Consider the following 24,039-nt stretch of genomic DNA (forward strand, 5'->3'; position numbering starts at 1 on the left):
CACACACCACTCTTTTGTTTGAAACCAGTCTAATCACCCAGACACACACACACAAACACACATGCGCTAGCACTGACGCAACTCTAATGGAAACAAGGACGGTCCGTATAGGGGGGGAGACACGCGATGACAGGACAATGTCGGAAAGTTTGACAAACGCGCTTGCACACACACACACCCACGGCCCGTTTTACGGGCGCGAAACAGCTGGCAATCGGAAGGCGTAGGGTTTGTGAACTGCGCTAGGAATTAAACAGACGGGAGAGAAAGGGGGGGCCGGGTGGGGTAACAGTTGGCGTTAACACAATGTGTCTGCCACCCTCCCTGTCGGACTTGTCGGACTGCTCCTCCTGGGTGTTGTGGGAGTACGCTCTTTTCGCTTGGGGTAGGTCTGGACCTGTGCTCGGCTCCGCGAACTCATTGATTAGATTGGGTGGTGGGCTGGGATGGGAGCGGAATCCCCCACACAGAAAGAGCGCGAAAGAGAGAGAGAGTGAGCGGGGCTTGACATACTAATGCTTCGGTTGCGTGTGGGCGACGACCGGCGACCGACAGCAGACAGCAGTCCTTCGCTAGACCGCCAGACGACAATTTTTTTCCGTGGGGCAGTCCACGTCGGAAGCGAGCGGCGGTGGGGGCAGGAGAACAAAAGCACTGAAATGAGTGGTTGTCGATCCATCCATTCCCCCCACCCATCGTCGCTGCGCGGCTCCTGCTGTTGGAGGGTGGGGTTCCCGAAACCTGCAGCTCGTGACTTCCATATTATCGAGCGGGAAATGCAGGAACCCAACATGAATAATTAAACCCAACTGCTGGACGCGCGCCGCCAGGATGTTGCGTGCCGTGGTCGGACGGAGCACAGAGTGCTTGGCAATTTGCCGCGTGACATTTGCTGGGGCGGTTCGTCGAAGTCGTGGCGACTTTGCTCTAATTATTTTCCCCGAATTGAACTTGACCAGGTTCCGGGGCGCGCGCGCGACCATTCTGCGGCGGGACAGCCTAAAGGGTCCTTTCTTAGGGCGAGGTGTCTGTGGTGGTGATGGTGGATGTCGGTTTCCGAAATTGGTAGCGTGAGGCTTTTGGTCGATATATTATTGGTCGAGGCGGCCTCTTAGATTCTCTAGGACTAAACGCAACTCAAATTGTGGCGGCAGTCCCAGTCTCCAGGGTCGCTAACGCTAAGGCCAACTACATACACTTCCTTACGCGCATTAGTACGCTACGCGCTCTACCTACGACTGACTGACAGCTGTCATCATCGGCGGCGTTTATGCTCTCTGTTTTGCTACTCTCCACAATGTCTCCCGTGATTCGCTCTGATTAGCAGATCTCGCAGGCATCGCGCGTCGAACCCGGGCTGGGTAGGAGGTGGATATCACGCACACACACCCGCACCGCCATCCTGGGCAGATCACATCCCCAACAACGAAGAAGCGACATAAAAACAGGCAAATCGGGGGAAAATCGACAAAATCAAATTAATATTTCAATGTTAGAAATGGCGAAACGACCCCACCCCTCCTCCGCCAACAGTCCGCCACAAACACACACACACACACACACACACACTCGCATGCTGGTGACAGTGACCGCGGTACGTGATATTGAGTGCCCGCGTCGAGTGCCGAGCCGAGGATAGTGACCGAGGACAATTGGATAAATGGAAAACTTTTGTAGAACTAATTAAACGTTGAATAATGGATCGAACCAGGATTCGGGAAGTAGACAACACACACACACACACGCTGACACACCGACGGTTGCCAGCTAACTCGAATAGGAACGGTCGGTGGCGCGGTTTTCGAGAGAAGAGAAGAACCAGTGACGAAACCGAGATTCGTACCGCGGGGCGATCAAGGTCTGGGGTGGGGTCTGGGCTGGCATTGAGGTTACTGTCGCCGTCGCCATCACCGCCGATCAGCCGTTGGCTTTTGTGCTGTTGGAGGTGGTCGGGGGACTCCCGGACTGGACTGGACCGGACACTGTCAATAACCATTTGGGTCGGTTATGTTTTACACACCTCCATCGGACGGTGACGGAAGCCATACGCAAGGAGGAGGCGTGGGGGAGATAATTCCACACACTCTTCCGCAGTTCCTCGCACTCTTGGCGGCTGCTGCCTCCGGCAACTTCCAAAACCAGGCACCATCGGCAACCCGACGACAGTCCGATTGGTTTTAAGAGCGGTTCCTCAGTTCCGGGGGAACCACCTGATTGCGGGTCGATTGCCGGGAGGAGGTTGATGATAGTACGGCCCCCGCGGACTGCCGGGGGCCGCGAAGGGGGGGGGGGAGACAGAAATCGATTCTACGACTCAATTCCGCACCGACACAACTGGACGGTGTTACTTCTTTATATCTTTTCTTCCTTTGTCAATCCTGACTCTGACTGACTGACTGACACACCATGTGCCGCCGCCATCATACCGCACCAGCTGGGCCCGCCCCTGTCTGTAGCATGCCCCGGTTGATGGGCAACATTCGGCAAGCCCATCGCCTGAGTAGTTCATTCGCCTTTCAACCGGCGATATGCTGGTGTAGCGGCCGTTCCATCAGCCGCCCTACACACACACACACACACAAACCACACTCAGGATACGGAGGGCTCATTCAGGAGCGCATTGATTTTTGCTCTTTCTCTTGTGGATCGATTCATTTTTTTCGATGACTGACCGACACCTCTTGTCATTGACCCACCACCGGGCGGCACCAGCAGACCTGGTCCAATAGAGAACACTTGAGTGTGTGGGGCGGTCTATCAAGTTTTATGAATATTGGAGCCACGGTACGGGGAGTTGCGGAGTGTGCGGAGACCACAGACTCACAGACGAAACAACGCCAAAAGATTGCATTTTTACTTGCCCAAACACAATAGATGGATGACTTGTTCGGTCGGGGAGGAGACCTGGAGAAAGACACGACCGAAAGATGTGCGAAGATAGACGAATGCCATTCCTGAATGGCAAGTCCGGCAAGAGAGCGCGAGAGAAAGACCAAGTCCAGCGATTCATGCCAATTGTGTGCCTGCAAATCTGATGATGAGGCACAGTTTGGAGTGCGGAGTTTAGATAACAGGCGCGGGGGGGGGGGGGGGCCCCTCGAGGACCACGGTCCACACTGACAGTAATCGTAGAACCACGTCTCCATGAAGCTGGATTTCCATAACTGGTACTAACCCGCCGGTCCAGAAGACGAAGCTTGGGACAGAGGTCGAGTCTTTCGTCGTATAGCAAAGTTCCCACATCAAATATGCGCGATCCATAATGGACCGTCACACACACACACGCAGAGACATGGACATGGAGATGCTCATCTCGCGATTGGTCGGCATTGGAGAATTGATTGACAGAAGCACACATTCCGGTCCGTCAGTTGAAGGAAGAGTAGCCTGTAGTAGCCGGCATTACGCCGGCAGCCGAAGTACGGCAGCGCCGAGGCGGGGCGCCGTCAGCCAACGCACACACCAATGCCCCCGGTGAAGCGCGCGTGTGTCCTACGCAAATGTGTACTCAACCCGATGACAAACTGACAGCCGACGAGCGGGGATTTTAGTTTGATTTCTTTCTTTCTCTTTCTCTCAGCACCTTCTTTCTACTTGGGATGTTGTTTCGCAAATTGACGATTTATTTTGGATGGTCCATCAAGTGTTTCGATTTTTAACTTGACTTTTAAAACGTCAAACCTCATTCTGGAAATTGTAAACATTGAGCAAAAACTTTGACATTTACGAAATGGGGTACGCTATACGCTTGGCAGAAAATTGGGAAATGGTTATGTTAGTAACCAGAATTGTCGTACCTTGGGGAGCTCGGAAAACCAACATGTCGTGCAAGAGAAGCCTATGCAACTCTGGATTTTGGTCTGACGGCCATCGGGCCCATTTTTGCTTCGAAAATGAAGAAACAGCCGCCGTAACCGATAGTGTCGAAGCTACCAAGAAGCTGAAAACTTGAACGACATGTCCAGCTGGTAAGGGTGCAGAGCTGACAGTGGGCCAGAGACTAGTAGGCTCTCGGGTGAACGAATAAAACGAAGAAAATGGTACGGAAGTGAGCGTAACTTCATTCTGGAAATTGTAAACATTGAGCGAGAACTTTGACATTTACGAAATTGGACGCTATGCACCTTGGCAGAAGATTGAGAAATGGCCAATGTAATAACCAGAACTGCCGTACCCTGTGGGGGGCTCGGAAACCCCCACACGTCGTGCAAGAGAAGCCAGTCCACACCACGAGTGACTGTTTGGTGCGGAAGAGTGAATCGATGTCGAATTTGGCACAGCAGTGGGGTGAAGCTCTAACACATCCAGCGCAACACACTCCCGAAATCGGACCAGGCGCAACTTGCGGCGTTGGATAGAGTTAAGAAACGAGACGGAACAGGGCCCAAAACATAGCAAATAAGAACGAAGGTAAGGCGCAAACCGAAGACGTAACGAATCTAAACACCAAATCCCAACATGCAGAGACACACAGACAACGTAAGTAACAGTAAGAGAGTATGGCACATCAATCAGCTACACAGAACAAGTTGTCTACTAAGTCTATTTAGTCTGGGCGCGCTACAACGGTCGTCCACATTAGCGCACGAGAGGAAAGTCACTAAGACTTCACCAGAGGGCCTCCAGACACGTTGACACCGCGTTCTGGGTTTCGGTCTCTGAAAGTGGACCTCGCGAATCTTGCCACCGGATTAAACAAATAGGGATTACGACGCCGGCGAAGCTCTCTCAGCCGACACAGTGAAACCTAGGTTCGGGTTTCGCAGAACAACAACAACAATAACAACAACACAGAAGCATGCGCCACCAACACACACACACACACACACACACAGATACACACTTAGAACGAGAAGCTCACAGCAGAAGTTTGGAACACGCGGAACTTTGGCACGCCTCGACACTGGCGACACTTTGTATGTGCGCACGTGTGTGTTTGTGTGTGTTTGTGTGTGTTTGTGTGTGTGTGTGAGGCGGTGGAGAATTAGGGTTTGAAATCCTAAAAACATGGTAGACAAGCTTTACACACAAACACACACAGACGAACAGGCGCAGGCATACGCAAGGATTGAGGACCCTTCACACGAATTGAGAGCGAGAGAGAGAGAGAGCGAGAGTAACCGATAGACACGGAAGGCGATGATGACGATGATGATGATGATTAGAACCAAAGAAGAAGAAGAAGAGCAAGAAATAAAAAACGGAAAACGGGATATACGATTGTGAGATGGTGATGATGTTGTGATCGCGTTGTGAGGAAAACAAACGAGCAAGGATGTCTGAAAGGGCGAAGGGCCTGGGGCGGGTGGGGGGGTGATTGGAAAAAGGCATGGGAAGTAGGTGGAGGGGCGGAGGGGTGGATGGGGAGCACCAAAGTGCAAGTTCTCCGTGGGAGTCGAGTTCGTCCACTCGCGCCGTCCTATCCGCGAGACCCTGACAGCCCTCTCACAACACCCACCAACAAACTCCCCGTCTCCCGCACGGCACACGCCACGGTTTTGTTTTGTTTGGTTTCGTTTGGTTCGTTTTTTTATACGTCTACATCGAAAGACACAACAACATCCAAAAACACAACAACAGCAAACAGAGTGTGGTTCGTTTCCAGAAACTGGGTAGCGGTAGTAGTAGTAGTAGTAGTAGTAGTAGTAGTGTGGTATAGAAGAGGGTGTAGGGGTAGTAGTAGTAGTAGAGCGCGCAATCCACTTACCGAGTCGTGGTGCGGGTGGCGAAAGTCCAGCGAGCTCTCGCCGGACGACTTGTCGTCGCCCCGGTCCCAATCGATCTCCTTCTTCAGCGACTACACAGCAGGAAAGAAACGAAGAAACGAAGCGGGGTGGGGGGGACCCCGCGTTATAGAGAAGGTCCTGCTGGTGCTCTGGGGGGGCTTCTTACCAGAGGTACCTGCTGCACCGGTCCCATGATACCGGACGGTCCAGCGATTGGTTCGGTGGTCAGCGGGCTGCCCTGAAGACCGCTAGCGTTGAAGACGGCCAGGGCGGCGGCTGCTGCAGCCGCCGCGGCCGCCGTCTGCTCACAGACACGCCGCGACGCGTTGCTGCTTCGCTGGTGCAGATGATGCCGGTGCTGGTGCGTCTGGTGATGGTGCTGTTGCTGCTGCTGCTGCTGTGGTGAACTCCTTTGCTGTTGCTGCTCGCCATTCTTCCCCGGCGACGTCGCCAGCGTCACAGTCGAGCCGCCTCCGAGAGATTCGCCGACGGAGAGGCCACCGCGCGACGATGGCCGCAGATCCGCCGCCACCAGCAACTGCGAACCGGGCGATGTACCGGACGCAGCAGCAGAAGACGACGTGGTGGTGGTGGCGGCTGCGGCGGCGGCAGCGGCAGCCGCCGCATTCAGCGTCGCCGAAAGGCTGCTTCCGGGTGCCGTCGTGTTGGCTGCGGCAGCGGCCGCCGCAGCCGCCGCAGCAGCGGCCGCATTCAGCGTCATGTTGAGGCCCGAAAACGCCGAAAAGTCTGCAATACGCCGAACACCGGCCATGGGAAGATTAGCTAGCTTACGCTTCTCGCAGTGTCGGACCATTGTCGTCGCCTCCAACTTACCAACTTCGCTCTTGATCTTCACCGGCGGCTCGTATTCGTCCTCGGAGTTGTTACTGAAGCTACTACTGTTGTTGTTGTTGTTGTTGTTGTTGTTATTATTATTGCCGGGTTTGTTGCCTCCGTGCTGATGGTGATGCGCGTCATGCTCGTCGTCGGACGAGCGCCGACGTCGCTGCTGGGGCCGATGATGGTGCTGATGGTGGTGCTCAGCCGTACGAAGCAGCTTCGTGGCCATCAGATCGCTGCTATGAGCCACGGTGGCCACCAAATGTTGCTGCTGCTGCTGGTGATGGTGGTTGTGGTGGTGTGGTAGGTGCAGTAGGTGACGGCTCGAGCCAAGGATACTGCTGCTGCTGCCGCTGCTGGTGGTCGTAGCGGCGGTGCTACCGATGTGCAGATCGTGCGGCTCATCGTTATCTTCATCCTCATCCAGCGGTTCATCGTCATCATCGTCAACATCATCATCCTCCTCATCGTCGTCGTCGTCCTCGCAATGCCGCAGTGCCTCCCCGCAGTCCTCCTCCTCTTCGCCCTCCACCACCTCCCCGTCGACCGGGGGTGGTGGTGGCGGCTCGTGATGCGCGTCAGCATGGGCGGCCACAGCCACTACCGCCGCCGCCGCCAAGAGGTGGCCGGCGGTGGCCACATCATCACTCTCGTCCTCATCCTCATCGTCCTCCTCTCCCGCCGCCGCCGGCCTTTCGTGGTGTTCCTCTGCCTCCTCCCGATCGTCGTCTTCCTGATCATCATCGTCCTCGATCACATTTCGCAGCAGAAGCCGCTGCTGGGGCTGAGGCTGATGATGGTGGTGGCTGGGGTGGTGTCGTTGATGACGCTCCTCGCCGTCGTCCTCATCGGCGTCAGTCGGGAGCCGCTGGTCGACAGCAGCGGTGGTCTCAGCCGCCGTCGCCGCCGCCGCCGTAGCGATCCCATCGGCCACCTTCGCCGCCGGGACTGTCTCATCCTTGACGCCGCCGCCACCACCACCGTCATCGTCGTCGTACCCATCGTCCGGTAGGCGCAGCAAACGTTCCGGTGGCCTCTCGTAGTGCCGGGCATCTCCCTCTATCACCAGACCGAGATTATTGCTTCGACTACGGGGTGATGCCGTCTGTTGGTGGTGTTGGTGATGGCGACTGCTGGCTTCCTCATCTCCGCTAGGGAGCTGCGCCGGGGTCGTAGTAATGGGACCGACCAGCTCCAACTCCTTCGATCGGCCGCCGCTACGTCGATGATGACGGCCACCACTCGGGTCTTCGTCCACGTTCTCTTCGTCCACCGGCGGCGCATCGTTCCGAGAGACGAGCTCTGCGTCGTCCAGGGCAGCAGTAGAGCCGCCGCTACTGATGACTGCTACGGCCAGCTGGGACGGTAGAATACTACCGCCGCCGCCGGAACCGCCGCCGGAGCCACCAGGTGCAGGCGGAGGACTCTGTATCACTAGCCGGTGTCGTTGTTGCGTCGTTGGAGAGGTTCGTCGTATTAGCCGTGACTGCGGGCTGGTGATGATGCTGGCCAGGGCCGCAATCGAGGTGAACGGGGAACTACTACCGATAGCCGACGCGGTGTGCGGTGTCTGGAGCGACTCGTCGTCCTCTTCCTCCTGTAGGCGGCTCTTACTGAGCGCGGTCGAGAGGTCGGTAACGCCACCGCTGCCGCCACTAGAACTGTTGTAGTGCTGGCTGCTGTTGGTGGCCGACGGAGGTGGCGGCGTTGTCGTCGGTGGCGGTGGCGTCGTTGTCCTTGTTGTCGCCGTGCCGCTACTACTACTGCCGCTGCTGGCAGCGGCCGTTCCGGAACTGAGCCGCTGGTGGCCAAATAGTTGCTGCTGTTCCGGCGGCTGATGGTGATGTTGCTGCTGCAGCTGCTGCTGATGGTGTTTCTGATGGAGGTGGTGATGGTGGTGTGGCTGCGACACACTCGACGCTGCTGTTACTGTTACTGTTGCTGGTGCCGTAGTAGTTGTTATGCTCGCTGAGCGTTGCACCGTGTGCCGACTACTGCTGGTAGTGGAGGTGTTGACCGTCGTCGTGGTGGTATACGAAGAAGAGGAGGAACTGCTGTTGCTCACGGTTAGACGCCCGCTGCTGCTGCTGCTGCTGGTGGTGGCGGTCATAGTAGTGGCGGCTGTTGTCATGGTCGTCGCCGTCGCCGCCGAACTTGACGTCGCTGTCTGTGCTGCGGCCGTCGTAGCGGTGGCCGTAGTAGCACTCGCAGCCGCCGTCGTCGTCGTAGTTGGTGAACTCCTCGACAGGTTGGTCGGCAGGAGCATGGTTTCGGTGGTGGTGGCGGTGAGGGCCGCTGTAGCACCGGCACCGGTGCCGCTGCCACCCACGTGCCCATGACTTGCGCTTCCGCTGCTGCTGCTGCTGCTGTGTGCTCTCAGCCGTTCGGGATCTAGCCTCGTCTCCGTCAGCGGACTGCTCTGGTTGGTCATCTCCGTCAAACCCTTGACCTGCGTGTGTGTGTGTGTGTGTGTGAAAGAGATGATGCCGCGTGAGTCACAACTGGGAGGGATGGCAGGAGGAGTGGAGTTCAGGACCTACCTTGAGCGATTTGGCCGTTTTTAGCAGTGGCGAAAGCTGACAGTACTCAACATTTACCTCCCCTTTGTACATGAAGTCGACCAACGAGCGCAGCTCGGCCAGGTGGACGTCCTTCAGGATGACGATCGGGTGCCGGGCCGGGAAGTCGTGAAACAGCGACTGGAAGTACGAGGAGCAGGCCGAGAGGACAACCTGTCGGGACGAAACGAAGCGAAAAAGCGAAAAGCTCATTAATGAGAAAACCTAGTGGACGGTGGTGGTGCGGTGGAAGATTGTCTAATTTTGACAGATGTGATGTTAACCCACCCCACTCCCGTACTCGTACTCCTGACATGCCGCCAGAGCCCCCGCCAGGTATTAATTGATTTCCTTCGCGGTTGGCTACTGAGCTCACGGCGAGAGCCGTCCGACCGCGCAGAGATGTTGATGCAAGCGGGGTGGGAGATGGGGTTGTGGGAGGACAGGAGGGCTTTGATTTGACACCGCCCGGCAGGAAAATGGGCCCGCTTTCTGAGAGCTACATAGAGCTAGAGCGACCGATCATCATCGTCGTCGAGTTGATTGATTGATGGGGTTTCAACGGGAACCGGTTCGGGTTCGGGACCCGAGGGGTCTGACATGGGTACCCACCACCACCCCTCCCTGCTCCCTGGTGGTCAAGTCATGCAAAAGTCATGCGCTAATGCAAAAGCCCAGTGGCAGTGGCATTCCCCCGCGGGGATCGCTAGGGACTACGAAAGAGAGAAAGCGAGAGAAAGAGAGAGAGTGTGTGATAATTTATGCCCTACGGCTCTCTCCGGAATGCTGTGTTGTGACCTTTTTGACCAGCTCGGTTTGGGGGGCGCCGCGTAGCACGCGGCGCACTCTATTACCGACCAGCGGCGATCGTCCCGAAACATAAGCAACAACATAAGTCACCCGATTTCCGAGCACACACATACACACACACATACACATTAATGTTGTGGGGCTGGACCACCCCGCTGCTGGACTTTCCACGAGGAGGACCCCATTAGAGGAGGCCCAGGATCAGGAACCTATTATGGGTCCCGCCCGCCGTCGACCGGTAAACGGAAAAGTGGGCAATATATTTCCAAGCCGGCCAGCCCACCCGCTCCTTTGTGTGCGGGAGGGATCAACGAACGTTGTTGGTGGGCCCAGTGGGTGGGCGCCCTCCCGCCCGCTCGGCGTGATATTTATTTATGAAGCCATAAACGGCCGCCGGCCGCCACAACAGTATTTTAAATTTGAAAATGTATCCATAACACACACACAGCGCGCGATCGTAAATGAAGTCAGAAGCCCGTACCCGCTACTCGCTGCTGGTCAGGCCTCGCCCGTGACCATGCAAAACACTACAAGTTAACAAACGCCAGAAGCACACGTACAAGGTCCACAGAGAGAAAGAGAGCGCTTCCGAACGATTGCATGTGGGTGGCTGATGGCTGATGGCAAACAGCGTGCATTCGAACGGTTCTCGGCTATTAGCACCTCTTTGAAGGAGGGCACGTAATACGTTGGGCGATCGCTCAACGCTGAGAGAACGCACAGTGAGAAGACATGTTTTCGCGATGGAGACAATGACTAGAGCGCTTTACGATGCGCTCAGAAGCAGCAAACGACGACGTCTTTTGGGGCGTTAGTGTATCGGATAGCGGAACATCCGAAACTAAGGATCCCGCCGAATATAAGGAAGCGCAATTAAACATAACCGCTTTTGGTCAAACACAAAAACAAACTGCCCCAAAAAGGTGGGCTTCGAGAAATGACTAAATTGTTTAGGACCCCCCTTAGGTCGTTGTCAATGGTCTAGAGCATCACCACCCCATGGTGGCAGGTCACGTGGTGACTCCGTGCACTCCATAGCGACCTTAGAAAACAAAACTGAACTTTGTCTGCTTGTGACTTCGGAATTGTTTGGCCCACTGTTACAGAAAGCAACAGAAGAATAACAAAATAACGAGTCGTCGCAGAGGCATTTGTACTGACACGCTCTCGGATGCATCGAAAAAGAAGGCTTCGCATCAAAAAGGAAAAAGCTTCTGGTTCAAGAAGGATCATAGCTTGTAACGAAACATGGTTTTTTTTTATTCAGACTGCATGGACTCGGAAACGAAATGGCAGTCCTTCATTCGCAGTGGAAGACTCGAAAGTATCCGAGAGTCAAAAAAGCGAAACTGAGTGATTCACGATACGATTCATGATACGATGCACACTGCGTGTTGTTCAATAATTTTGGAGCTTCGATAGGAAAAACACAATTTTATGGTTTTTGAACACTGTATTACACTTTATTATTCAGTATGGTCTCCCTGAACTCGCTGAGATTCCCATTCCCTGATCTAAAAAGGGTAGCAATAATATGCAGAATTAATTGTTTTACCAGTTTACAAGTATTCCACAAACAAACAATTCCTTTTGCACACCAAACAACTGCTGTTAATATCTTGTAGGCTGACTTCTGGAAACAAACTCGTTTCGGAGCCGAAGGACCAGGCTCACACCACACTCTTTAGCCTATTGTTTTGACTCAGGATCATGGTGAAAGACTCAAATTTCATCAATAGTGATGAGTTAACGCACAGAAAAAGTTGCCTTCTGGTGTGTTTTAGAAGGCAACCCAATGATATGCCCAGGGATTCTACTAAATCTCTCTCAGTCCCTCGATTTCTATTTCACCAATATCCTGTATTTTTGCAACGATTTCAGTTGTTGCTATATTGTTTTTGACGTGGATCATCCTCAGGGCCTATTGCGACCACGTTTAAATTCAGCAACCCATAGCTTCGTTGAAGGCGAAGATTTCCCATATACTTTACACATTCGTGAAAAAAAATTTCCTTTGCTTTTAAACCTTCGAAAAATAAAAACTCAATCAGAGTCACTGGAGGACGCAAAACCAAAAATCGCGGAACTACTCAACAGCCCGACTCGCTGACCCGCAGAGGTCTCGGTGAAATTTATTGCCATACCATGCGCATCTACTCTACCAATTGAAGTTACATCAGTAGCAGCGCAAGCCCTTTAAACTTGATAAACCGTTTTCCCTAGATGAGCAAGTCAACTGATGAACTAATCACGTCGGCAACGGCTTCGTTGGACGTGAATCGGTACCGACCGAACCGAAAAGAGGTTAAGGTGGAGGTTGTGTGCTGCTACCATGTTAGCTTTACGGCCCCCGCCAGTGGCTCTTTCTGGCTTATCGCCGCCGCCGGGGCGAAACTTTGCCCCTAAATCGTCTCCCACAGTGGACCCGGGGTTTTCGTTGCCAATTTTACCGCGCACACAATTTTGTAGCTACCTCCTCCTAAGGTATGTGGGCGCTTTTACTGCTGTCCATATGGCACAGACCCCTGACCAATCACCCGGCCATCCAATCCATCGCGGCTCGCGAGGATCGTAAAGCAGGTCGTAAAGTATTTCAATAATTTAATATTCATCCCGTGTGGACCGGCCTGGCCCGGCCGTTGACGCGTTTCTGGCGCTCCCGGAGAAGGATGAGCGCCCCTCATAATACACAGCAGACGCGGCTGCGTCGCTGTAGACCGGCCGGCCGACCGTCCGGTATTCTGCCCAGCTAAATAATGTAATTGGTTTTATCGGTTATTGGCTAGCGAGAGAAAATTGGGTAGCTCAGCACAACACAATACAACTCGCGCACACACACACACACACTCGCGACGCAGACAGGACTTAAAAGGTGATCAACACGAGATGGCTTCGGTGGCAGCGATCATCGTTCGGCAGGCAACATCCGGAAGCCAGTCAGAATCAGACGGCGCGAGGTGCCCCGTTCGGAGTCTCGGCCCTCTTTTCGGGGCAACTTTGTATTGTCGCGGCGGCGGCGGCATGTTTATGGTTTCTACACCCGTCCCCACAACACCCCCGGCACAAAGCAACAACACGGTAGACGCATAAAAAAACGTCGAAATTGTTCACGCATTAAAACCGTCTCGCGAGTCGAGCGCGGCGATCGCGCCGGCGACCAACCGACCGACCGACCGTGGCCGGCCTTTGATTGAATGCCGGCCACCGTCGCACAGTGGCGCGCCAAACGAATCACTTGCCGCTTGCCGGCGAGGCTTCCTCCGAAGCCGCGAAGCAGTTAAAAATTAAATTAACAGCAACACCGAGCGGTTGAGCGGGGCCAAAAGAACGGACGGTGCGAGAGGGGCTGAACAGAAAGGATATGCATGGCGGTGGCGGCGCGCCGGCGGAAAGGATGCGACCCAACCGAACCATCCAAAACGGGGTTCATCGCTTTTCGGCAGTTGAAGTCTTTTGTTTCGTTTCGCTTCGCAGACGCAGGCAGGCAGAATAGGGGATGCCTCGTTCGCCCCGATGGCCGCGTTTTTGCTCGAATAACGTTCGTTTGTTAACTGCTCGACTGCTCGATTGCGTGTTGGGGGGCATCGCACGCCACGCGCATTACACTAGAATCGAACAAGTCGCACCGGATACTTGACGCGACCCACTCGTGGATGGCTCAGCGATGTTTCGATAAGCATTGTTTGTAGCTGGTCTAATCTATAGCAATTTCGGACGAGTATTCAAGAAGTCAGCGAAGGCAGCGGCAGCGGTACGATCCACCAGCTTCGACGATCACAAATCAATTATTGGTTTGGTGTGAGGATCATGTTGGGGTACCTAGCTACCTTGGGTAACGAATGCTAACTGTCAAATGCCTACGACTGTCACTTCCCATAACCGATATGAGCGTGAAAGAATCTTCCCTTACCCCTACAGGGGAAAACAAAAAAAAGTTTAGCTACTGAACAGTTGAATAATATGTGAAAAAGTGAGTATATCTTCTATTTGAATCCCTCTTTTGAGACATTGAATGCTTTCAAGATTGAGGTTGTAGGAGCAATATTATGACGATTAAATGACATTTTGATTTCCTTCGTTTTGCTCGGCAATAAAGTAACTACATTTAGTTGTTTATGGCTAATAATATAAAAATGGTTGTTTGTCTGTCTGTCTGTCTGTACCGCATTTTCTCCAAAACTACTGAACCAATCCGCGTGAAATTTTGCACAGCGTAGTTTTGTCGCCCCGGATTGTGAATAGGAAAGTTTGACCCTCCCACGCCTCCGGGGAGGGGGGGCTCCCATACAAACGTAACGTACCGTAACGCCCATACGTTACGTCCAAACGTTTCAAACAAATCGAACCAAACTCGGCAGGCGGGAGTTTTAGGGAAGGGGAAATGTTCTGGTGAATGTTTGAAACCCCTCCCCTCTTTACAAAGACCCTTTTTGTAAAGAGGGGAGGGGTTTAAAGGGAGAGGGGCATTAACCCATACAAAATCTGGGTTAATGTCAGCAAAGCTCGGATAATTTTCAAGCAATTTCAGCCAAACTCAGGTGGTGCGAGTTTTGACATGTATGCAACAGGAAGCCGATCGGATACGTCACCGGGAAACGGAGGAGTAACGGGAGGCGGGAAGGGAAATTGAACGAATACGTCACCGGGAAGCCCGATCGTTTGAAAAGTAGGAGTAACGGGAAGCGAAAAGGGAAGCTGATCGGATACGTCACCAAGAAGTCCTCTGAAACGCCTCCCAATCGAGAAATAAGGATGAAATGAGGCGCAGCGACGCGCGCCGGGAACTGCTAGTGGCTAATAATAATTTGATTTATTACGTGTTAAGGCCGACAAACGTGTGGTGAACAATTCACAAGACATTATGCTGTTTCTCGGCTCTTAAGATCGCAAAAATCTTGAATTATTACAAACTATCCAATGAAGAACGTCAGGAATGGTCAGTAGTATGAATTTGAATGGTGAAGCAACCAATTCCAAATATTCAACTCAAATGAGGCAGCAATCGGTTAAATAATCAAGGGTTATGAATCATGAAGGATCGTATTATAATTATAATAAAGGGTCGTATTCACCGTATAAAAACTCCTGGGCGCAAGAAATCAACCGAAAAACGAATTGATAAACTTATAGTAAATATCTCCTTCACAAACCCGCCTTCTCAATCCGTCTCCTTTTCAATCCACCTAAAATATTCAACCAAATCAAAAATAACTCTCTTCCGTGAATGTCATTAGACGTAGTTGAATAAAAAGTAGACAATACTGGATTTGTTAAAAAAATCGCAACTTAGGCCAATAAAAAAAAGGATGGTATTTTACTATCGGCATGTTTTGAAACCTCGCTTATTGTGAGAAAAGCTACTATGGAATGATAAATTTTTAGTATGACTCATCTATCGTTATGAGGAGTTGAAGTTTGCTGCTATATGTTATTTAAATCAACATTAGGACACAAACGACAATGGCGTTATGTTCCAGAGATTCATTGTTTTCATTACAACCATTGAGAATATGTGGCCGATCGTGAACCTTGTAGTCTGTGCCCGAAAAGACCCCTCTCAATTTAATAGAGTAAGCTAAATTAAGCAAAACATAACTGAAACTGAAATAATGCCTAAGGACTGTAGAAAGGACCAAACCATAACCAAACCACGATGTGTGGCAATATTGTCTGGGTGGAATGGTATGCATTGGTCATAATAAACTTGTGTTCGCGGAGATAGAATTTGGCGTGTTCCAAGTATGTTTGGTTAAAAAACAATTTGTATTTACGTCAATGATCCCTAAAGACAGCAAAACTGTCATTTACACATAAGATGTTATAATGTTTTTGATTGACTTTTGTTAGACCAGAGTAAATTTTTCATCCTCGTATTTCGTAAAGTCGTTTGTGATCTTGAAGTAAACTTCGTTTTGCTTTCTTTCGCTGTTCCTCGGAGATCGATGGTTCCGAACGGGAAGCAAAGTGAACGAAAGAGGTCTTGCAATCGGTCCGGAATAGTTCGGAATCGTGAAGGTTGCATTCATAAAAGTTTGGGATAAAAATAAGCTCGAAATTGAATAAAGGAAGCAGATTGCTTAACCGACTGGAACTGGATCAATGAGAGTTTTTGAGAGTAGAGTTTTATTGTCACGCGTTACAGTCATTTAGTCATTTAGGTTCAACGTTAGTGACTTCCGAAATGGACTGCACTCTGAAAAGGTGTTCGATGGCCTTAAACGGAATAGTTAGAGAGCGAAAGAGATAGAGCGAGAGAGAGATTGAGCGATCAAGAGTGCTCGACATAAATGAGTCGGAGGTTTTTCTCCAACAGTACATCCGCCACCTTTTTTTTTTTTTGGACGACGCGCGTCCTGCTCTGACAGATGACCTGCGCGCGCGCGCGCGTGCTCCCGAAGATGCAAGGATGAATGATTACAACTCCCGGGCGCCGACCCGATTTGTGCCGATTCATCACCGCAAGGTTCATCACACGCAAAGCCCAAACCGCAGCCAATATCCCAACGCAAGGCGCTCGCGTGTGTGTCCGCGCCCGCCGATCCACCGTAAATGCTTCGTAACGCATCAAGCGCCGTCTCCTGCTGCACACACACACACACGCATCATCTTGCTATGTCGATGGTCGAGCATTGCGAGTCCAGCATAAAACTGTGTGAACTGGCGACACCGAAAGGAGCAGTGTGAAAAATGGACGCGGTGCGCCAGGCAGCGTAATCCTTCACTACACGGGGCCCGGTGTTGTCGGCAGGATGGGCGGTGACGCAAAAGGACGAAGCGTAGAGTACAAAACGGCGGGGACGCGGGCCGGGGGGTGATAAAATTAGCGTCAATAAAATAAAGTAGCTCCGCCGAAGCAGCCGCCGAACCGCCCCGGAAGCGACGTTCGCTTTGTGTCCGTCGCCAGGCTGGGCAGTGTACGGTGTGCCCGCAGGAGTGCCCTCGCCCACCTCCCTCTACCCGGTATCTCCGGGCCCCCGGGTGAGTTGCGTGAGCCGAGTGAGACTCATTGGGAAAGTCACGGCACAGAAGGAGCACATCAAAAGTGAGCCCTGCGTGTGGAGGGGCGGGCGCGAGAGGTCCGGGGGGGAGGGGGGACGCCGATGGAGACAATCGCTTGCGCCTTGACCCGACGGAGTAACACACAGAGCGAGAGAAGCACAAAAATCATTACGCGCTCGCCACTTCGATTGGCTGTGGGAAAAAAGCAGCCGCGGCGTCGTCCATTTTTCTCGCGATTAGCCACTGGGTGTGATGCGGGATACCGGGAGGGTGAAGGGGAAAATTTCGAAGCTGTGTCGGGGACGAAGGGGAGCGGTGCACGAGGCCCTGCATCCAATAATAAATGCAATCACATGCATCTTCATCCGAATGCGTTCACCGGCAGCGGCGAGCGCAACATAGTTTAATACACATTCTTTTCACCGCGCGGCCGGTCGGTCGGCAGGTGGCATGGGGCGGTGGCGATGGGGTTGGGGGGGTGGATCCGTGGGCCGCCGGGGGTCGCACAACAAAGCAGCCCGAGGGTCCACCGCTTCTTTCTTGCCGTTTTTGAATGGAAAAGAAAAATTAGCCCGCAATTAAACGCGATCCACCCATCCATCTATCTTTCCATCCGGCGAGGCGGCTCTCGAGCGGCTTTTTCCTGCCACTGCACGTCGCGCTACCCCATTCAATGCACCCTCCGTGTTTGTGTGTGTGTGTGCTAGCTTCTTGGGCTTTTTTCCTTCGGTGGGCTGCGGGTGAATTTTCCTTTGCGCGCCGAGCTGCGAACGCTTTTTATTGTTCGCTGTGGAGTTCGGCGTCGTTCATTTGTTCAACCCAGTACACACACACACACACACATACACACACACAGTGCGGCAAGTATGTTTCGGCACCCGATGACAGTAAGCGACTTCCAGAGGTTTCCATTAGAAGCACCGGTCGCTTAAAGTTCACCGACTGCAAAACTCACCGTGACACGTTTCGTTTGACAGACCGAAAGGTAGGTGACTGCCACTCAATAACAGCGTCACCATCACCCCAACATAACAGCATTGTGAGAAGTAAGGATGAAGCCATAAATTATCCAAAGAATTTCGTAGCTCACATGATTTACCAGGACTGCCTCTACATATTTTGAAGTTAAAGATTGGAGCTTTGATTATGCCTTTGTGAAATATGAATCCGCCGAAACTTTGTAGTGGTACTCGGCGGTACCATAAGAAAATGAATCAACATAATCAAAGCCAACATTTTAAAAGGATAATGCAAAGGGAAAGACGTTCTACTATCCCGAATTTCCGTGGCACTTGCCTTTGCGACGACAAAAAACAAGGCGCAGGATCATTCGTTACAAGTACGTGGATTAAACCCAAAAAACGATTGCTTCTCCCATGGTCAGAATGGTATGTGGCCTGCTCACGAATTGGGAAACCCGTCACATTTATTTGTGTATACACCGAGAAGAAAAACTAAAAAAAAATTGTATATCCAGCAGCCACGTCAATAAAAGGCCATTGAAAGCAATTGTACATACTGTTAAATAAGTACCGGGAATTTGTGATTTTAAAGAAAACGCGTTATTCGATTTTCGATATTTTTTGGCGCTGGATTGCTACACATTTCAGTGATTTTTGGTGAAAAGTTGAAAATTTTAAAAAAATCAGTCAATTTTTGAAAAATTTTTTTAGTGTGGGCGTGTCTTGGCCCTCCGCCGATTTCTGTCTTCTCCTAAATTAATTGGCCACGAAACGGTAATTTGAGTTTTTGAAACAAGAAAAAGACACAGTGGATCAGATTTGGGCAATACGGTGGCTTTGGCATCATTAGTTTGTAGTTTTTGATCAAAAAATCGCACACAAGCAACGATGCTAAACTTCGTATGCACGTGGTCTTTTCAAAAAATTTGGTGACTTCTGGGTTTCGTTTATGGATTTCGCGTTTGTGACGGATTGTTTCGGGCGAATTGCGCATAACTTGCAGGAAATATTCTTTATTAACCGTTCATACCCTCGGGAACAACTCATGATGCAACACGACGCTGCAATCCAAGAAAACTGTAAGCAAAACTCGATCACATTCGACCAGACTCGGCTTTTCGACGTTCACATCTTCTCGGCCCTCTGTGAAAATTTGGAACCACCGATAAGCAATGCTTTTGTTCTTAAAAGGTTCACCATAGCCCACAGTCAACATTCTGATTGCGTCCGAGCTCTTAATTTCGTTTTTAACAAAAAATTTGATAAAGGTTCTTTGCCATCCATTTTTTGGAAGGGACAGAAATCGGCGGAGGGCCAAGACACGCCCACACTAAAAAAATTTTCAAAAATTGACTGATTTTTTTAAAATTTTCAACTTTTCACCAAAAATCACTGAAATGTGTAGCAATCCAGCGCCAAAAAATATCAAAAATCGAATAACGCGTTTTCTTTAAAATCACAAATTCCCGGTACTTATTTAACAGTATGTATGAGTTTCCTACTAAACATCCTAAGTAACCTTCAAAACAAAAATCAAATTTTAAAGTTGCTGAACAGTAATGGGCACTTAAGATTGCTTCTAGGATCCCAAACCGAACCGAATTCGAAAGAAAAAAAAAACACTTTGAGAAGCAGAAGCGAAGAAGCGAAGCAATGCTCGCGCACGGTACAGCTAGTAAATAATATATTAAACTAATGTTTTTGGCACATAAAAAATCATCCAAAAGTAGGTTTTCGAACGTCTTAGTTGTTCAGTGAACCAAAAATGTCAATTTCGTTGCAAGTAAACAGGGCATTCGCAGCGGTTTTGCTTATTTATTGGAATAAAGAATCGCTCGAGAAGCACACATCGTTTGCACACATCTGATCATTTAGGGGTTATATTGCTTTGAATGAAACCCATCTTATCACGTACAAATAAATCGAATCTTTACTCAATTATTGGTCCCAGTAATGATTGTTTGCTACTGCGCTATAGTAGCGAAAGCCGCTCATGTCCAAAGATAGGCCATCAGTAAAAGACATTTCGCGACATGCTTCGCGGAGCGGCCACAAAAAGTAATACATCAAAGAAGGCAGACGCGACACGACGCAAAAGTGTTAGCAATCTCTTACTAAAAGTTCTCAGCGGCCAGAAGCCAGATAGATGTGTGTGATTTAGCAAAATAGCGTTTTTGTTCACTTTCGGGCCCTACAAAAAACCACTTTATCGCAGGGCAAACCACAGCTGCAGGGCTAATCAACGGTTGTTTCGCGTCGGAGAAAGATAAGTATTCGCTGCTGCTGATCTGCGCGACCCGCACAATCCCAAGAGTTCTCCTCCCTCACTGTCCCTTTCTTTCGCTGCGGACGGACGAAGGCTAATTACGGTACATAATTCGATTCGACGCATCATCGTCATCGCCGTGATGATCGGCGTCGTCGCTGCAAGCCATCGCATTGCAGCATCGGTGCATCCATACGGACACGTCCCGAGCGTCCCGTTTCTTTTGTGCCACATACAGAGTGTGTCCAGAGTGAGCGCGGCGGAAGGGTTGATTGGGGGGAAGTTTCCCCACCACGTTCTCATCCGGCAAAAAGTCTTTCGCTAATGTTTTTGCTGCCAAGCGAAGGAAGCTGCAATGCCCGGACTGGCGCGGACAGCGCGGGGTCCCTGCGTCGGTGTTGTTCCCAACGCAGGTTTTAAAATGAGAAATCAAATACAAAGCAAGCACTCGAAATTCATTCTAAAAAATGCACACACACACACACACACGGTATACAGCCGTTTTGAATGAATTGTGTACCTTTTTATGCTACACACGCTCATCGCCACGAGGATCGGACTGAAACATTTAGCAAACAACTATGAGACCAAACGTTTACCAAACAATCTGACACAAACAACGAAAGAGAGAGAGAGAGAGAGAAAATAATGCAGAAATTGGGCCAGTCGGAAAGTTTTGTCCTTTCGGTTTAAAGTAGAGCTTAAAATATTTCTGTTTCTTCCACCGACTCCGAACCGAAGGCCCCGGACGCGCTGGTGTGGTCGGATTAGGGTGTGGTGGCGGTGGTCATCAAGAACATTCGTTTTATTCCCTTTCCAAGCCACCTTCACCCAACACTTTCCACCTCAACCGGAACAGTCGGAACGGAACACTAACGGTTGCTTCAATAATGTTCACACTGCAAAGGTTCCTTCCGGTCCGGTATAGCCTTCTACACTCCTTCGCTTCGGCCTTTAATCTTTTCTAAGCGTTTAGCAAAGCAAAGGATGTCCTGAGTCAGGCGAGCGCACGGTGGTTACGAAACGGTCAATCGGTCGAGTTGGTCGATACATTTTCGTACTGCGAACAAAAATACCAAGAATTGTGTCTCCAAAAATCGGGTTGCTTTCTGGGCTTTCGGGTCGCTCAAGGTCCGAAGGTCAGCCAGGCCTCGGTTGGTCAATGGGGACGAAAGTTTGGGCACACCAATTCTTTGATGTAATAGTTGTCGCAAGTTTATTTTTTAAATATAATTTGAAAATGTGTTTATTTTAAAATTAAATATGTACACATAATATATTATACAAAACAATTCATTATGTATTTAATATAATTTAAAAAAATACGAAAGAGAGAGAGAGAGAGAAGCAAAAAGAAAGAGAGAGAGATACAAGTGGGACAAATCACAACAGCAAAAAGTCAATGAGCATGATCATGAACCCCCTCACGTGAGCAAGAAATCCGAGAGCAACATCAAAGGACGAGAGGTCCAGAGAATGGAGCCATAGGCGGATGGCGTGAAGGCAAGGGGGTGTGAGGGTCGGAAGGTGGCCCCTCTATGCCGTGTCCAACGCAGCGTGGTCATCATCATCATTCTTAATCCATCCCATCCACCACAAAGGAATAAGCCAACCATTATCATCATCATCATCATCATCATCATCATCATCACCATCGTCGTCGTCGTCGGCGCTCGGACCACAAAAAAGGACCAGTCATGTTGCATCCGCAACGCCCCTCACCGCAGTGATTTCTTATTACTGCAACCCGCTCCATACCACCCCACCCAAACCTGGTTACCCCTTCTCCCCGAGGTGCTGCTCCGCAGGTTCGCAGGTGGCGCTTTACATTTTAAGTCACTGGGAGAATCCTTGGCTGCTGCTGCTGCCGTGTGAACTTCTGCGCGTCACATCGACGGCTGATGATGCAGTTGGCTACCTCCATCGTCCATCGTGCTCACCCTCGTCCTCTTCCCCTCCCCCTCGTCCGCGAAATTGAAAAAAAAAACATCGACAACGCCAACGAAAGAAGAGAAGAAAAAAAAACACAGATGATGGAGTGCATTGGCGTGAGCGTGTGCGTGTTCGGCAGTGAGGGCGATGAATGACGAATGCAACATTGCAACCCGTGCGCCTGGCTCCGCACTCCACCATCACCAAACCCCGTCTATCGCGCGGCGGCGGCGGCAAGCCTTTTATTTATGTTGTGACTTTGGGGAACCAGGGGCTACGTGGGTGGGGGGGAGATGCCGATGAGATGGGGGTTGGGGAGTTACTTAAAAGCCACCAGAAAAGCACCCCCGTAACGGTAGGTGCGCGCGCGCGCTTAAAATTACGAGCAAAAAAGGAACACAAACAAAAAAAAGTAACGAGTGAAACATAAAGTGACCCGGAACATGAACCGCCAGGCAGAGAGTGCGGGAGGGAGGGGCAGCGGCAGGCAAAGGGATACCTTTTTCTAGCGAATGCAATTCTGCACTTTCTTCGCACCGTCTTCGAACGCAGCGGTGACGCGGGACAAACGGACCCGGAGGACGGCGGCGCACAGAAAGCCCAACAGGAAGCTCTCGCCTATGGAAATTGTTCACCACTCTCCTTTCCAGCCACCCCAAACCCATCACCACCCCCTCCGGTAGCTCTGCCATCTGTCCCTGTGCGCCGCCGCGCTGCCGCCGCCGTGCTAAAACGTGAGACCTTTAATGTACGCCAAATTGATAATAAATGTCTATAATTATCCCATTTCTTTCAATCACCACCACCGTGGCGAGGGGCGGAGGGATGAGGGAGGGTGAACCGGTGTGGTGGACAAAACCCGGGGGCAGTGGTTAAGTCATCATCAGCGTGCCGGCGGCGGGCACTCTGAGTCGCGACTCCCCCTCTCTCTCTCTCTCTCTCTCGCTCGCGCCTTCTTAATGTGATGACGGCAATCAAAAGGTGACAAAGCACACACACACACACATACGTTGAACAAAAATGTTGCAACAGGACTCGGTGGCCCGGACTAAAGAAACGCAGGTGGCTTCGGCGCACAGGTGACAAATCGGAACACCCTGTAAAGGATGCCCGCCGCGGGCTGGGGGGGGAAGAGAGGACTCAGTGGGGACCTGGTCGGTACGGTCGGGAGCCGCGCGCAAGAGAGTGTTTAATGAAATGGTAATTTGTATAACAATGTTGTCATTAACATAAATCGAGTCACCGCGGGTTCGTCGCTTGCCGCGATGAGTCTTTCGTTTTCTTTTCACCCTTTTTAATTCTTGATTCCCGTTCGCTCGTCGTTTGGGTCTCCGGTTTAGTTTTCTTTTATTTTCTTCCTTTTTTTCCTTGAGTTTCGCTGGCAGGGCGCGAGGGTTTGCTGGTGAACGATCCAAGAAGAAGCATTGAACGAAAACACCCAAAACAACACCCTAATCAATTGGGAGCCGGCGGCGGTGGCGCTAGGGGCAGCGTGCTTTGTGGTTTGCAGCTTTGCTTGTGCTGTGTGTGTGCTACACACACACACACACACGCACCGGGGAAAAAAACGAGGATTCGGGAGGCCGATTTCGGGGGGCCTACTCCGTTTTGTTTTGGCCCTTTTCTAATCACCTCTCCTTTATGCGCTGCCGCCCGCCCGGTGCGCACCTCCTCGTCCGTCCTCCTCCGATGGTGGGGGGGGGGGGGATTACACACCGACCATCCCGGAAGTGTGCGCTTTAACACGGCAGGGACCGCGGCAAGGCAACCCAACATAATATGTTGGGCTATGCTGTCCCCATTGTCCTCCCGTCGGCTGCACATCGTGAGATGCATGCAGCCGGGGGATTCATTAAAATGCATTCGATACCCTTCACCCTTTCTCGACCCCACCGCCATCCAGGCCCCACCAACGTGTATAACAAGGAGACTCCTCTTCTGCCTCC

At 51.3% G+C, this 24,039-nt stretch overlaps 1 protein-coding gene across 1 annotated transcript in view; it reads right to left on the reverse strand.

The window, feature by feature from the left end:
* The window catches only part of LOC128275995 (uncharacterized), an 88,556-nt gene that overhangs the window by 29,754 nt on the left and 34,763 nt on the right, over positions 1-24,039 (reverse strand). The window contains exons 2-8 of the mRNA XM_053014497.1: positions 9,107-9,298; positions 8,555-9,015; positions 7,066-8,245; positions 6,561-7,020; positions 6,316-6,473; positions 5,893-6,063; positions 5,708-5,797 (exon numbers count right to left, since the gene is read on the reverse strand). Of these exons, the coding sequence (XP_052870457.1) occupies positions 5,708-5,797; positions 5,893-6,063; positions 6,316-6,473; positions 6,561-7,020; positions 7,066-8,245; positions 8,555-9,015; positions 9,107-9,298 (2,712 nt within the window). The remainder of the gene's footprint in view (positions 1-5,707; positions 5,798-5,892; positions 6,064-6,315; positions 6,474-6,560; positions 7,021-7,065; positions 8,246-8,554; positions 9,016-9,106; positions 9,299-24,039) is intronic.

This window comes from Anopheles cruzii, chromosome X (genome assembly GCF_943734635.1).
Source record: "Anopheles cruzii chromosome X, idAnoCruzAS_RS32_06, whole genome shotgun sequence".
NCBI lineage: Eukaryota > Metazoa > Arthropoda > Insecta > Diptera > Culicidae > Anopheles > Anopheles cruzii.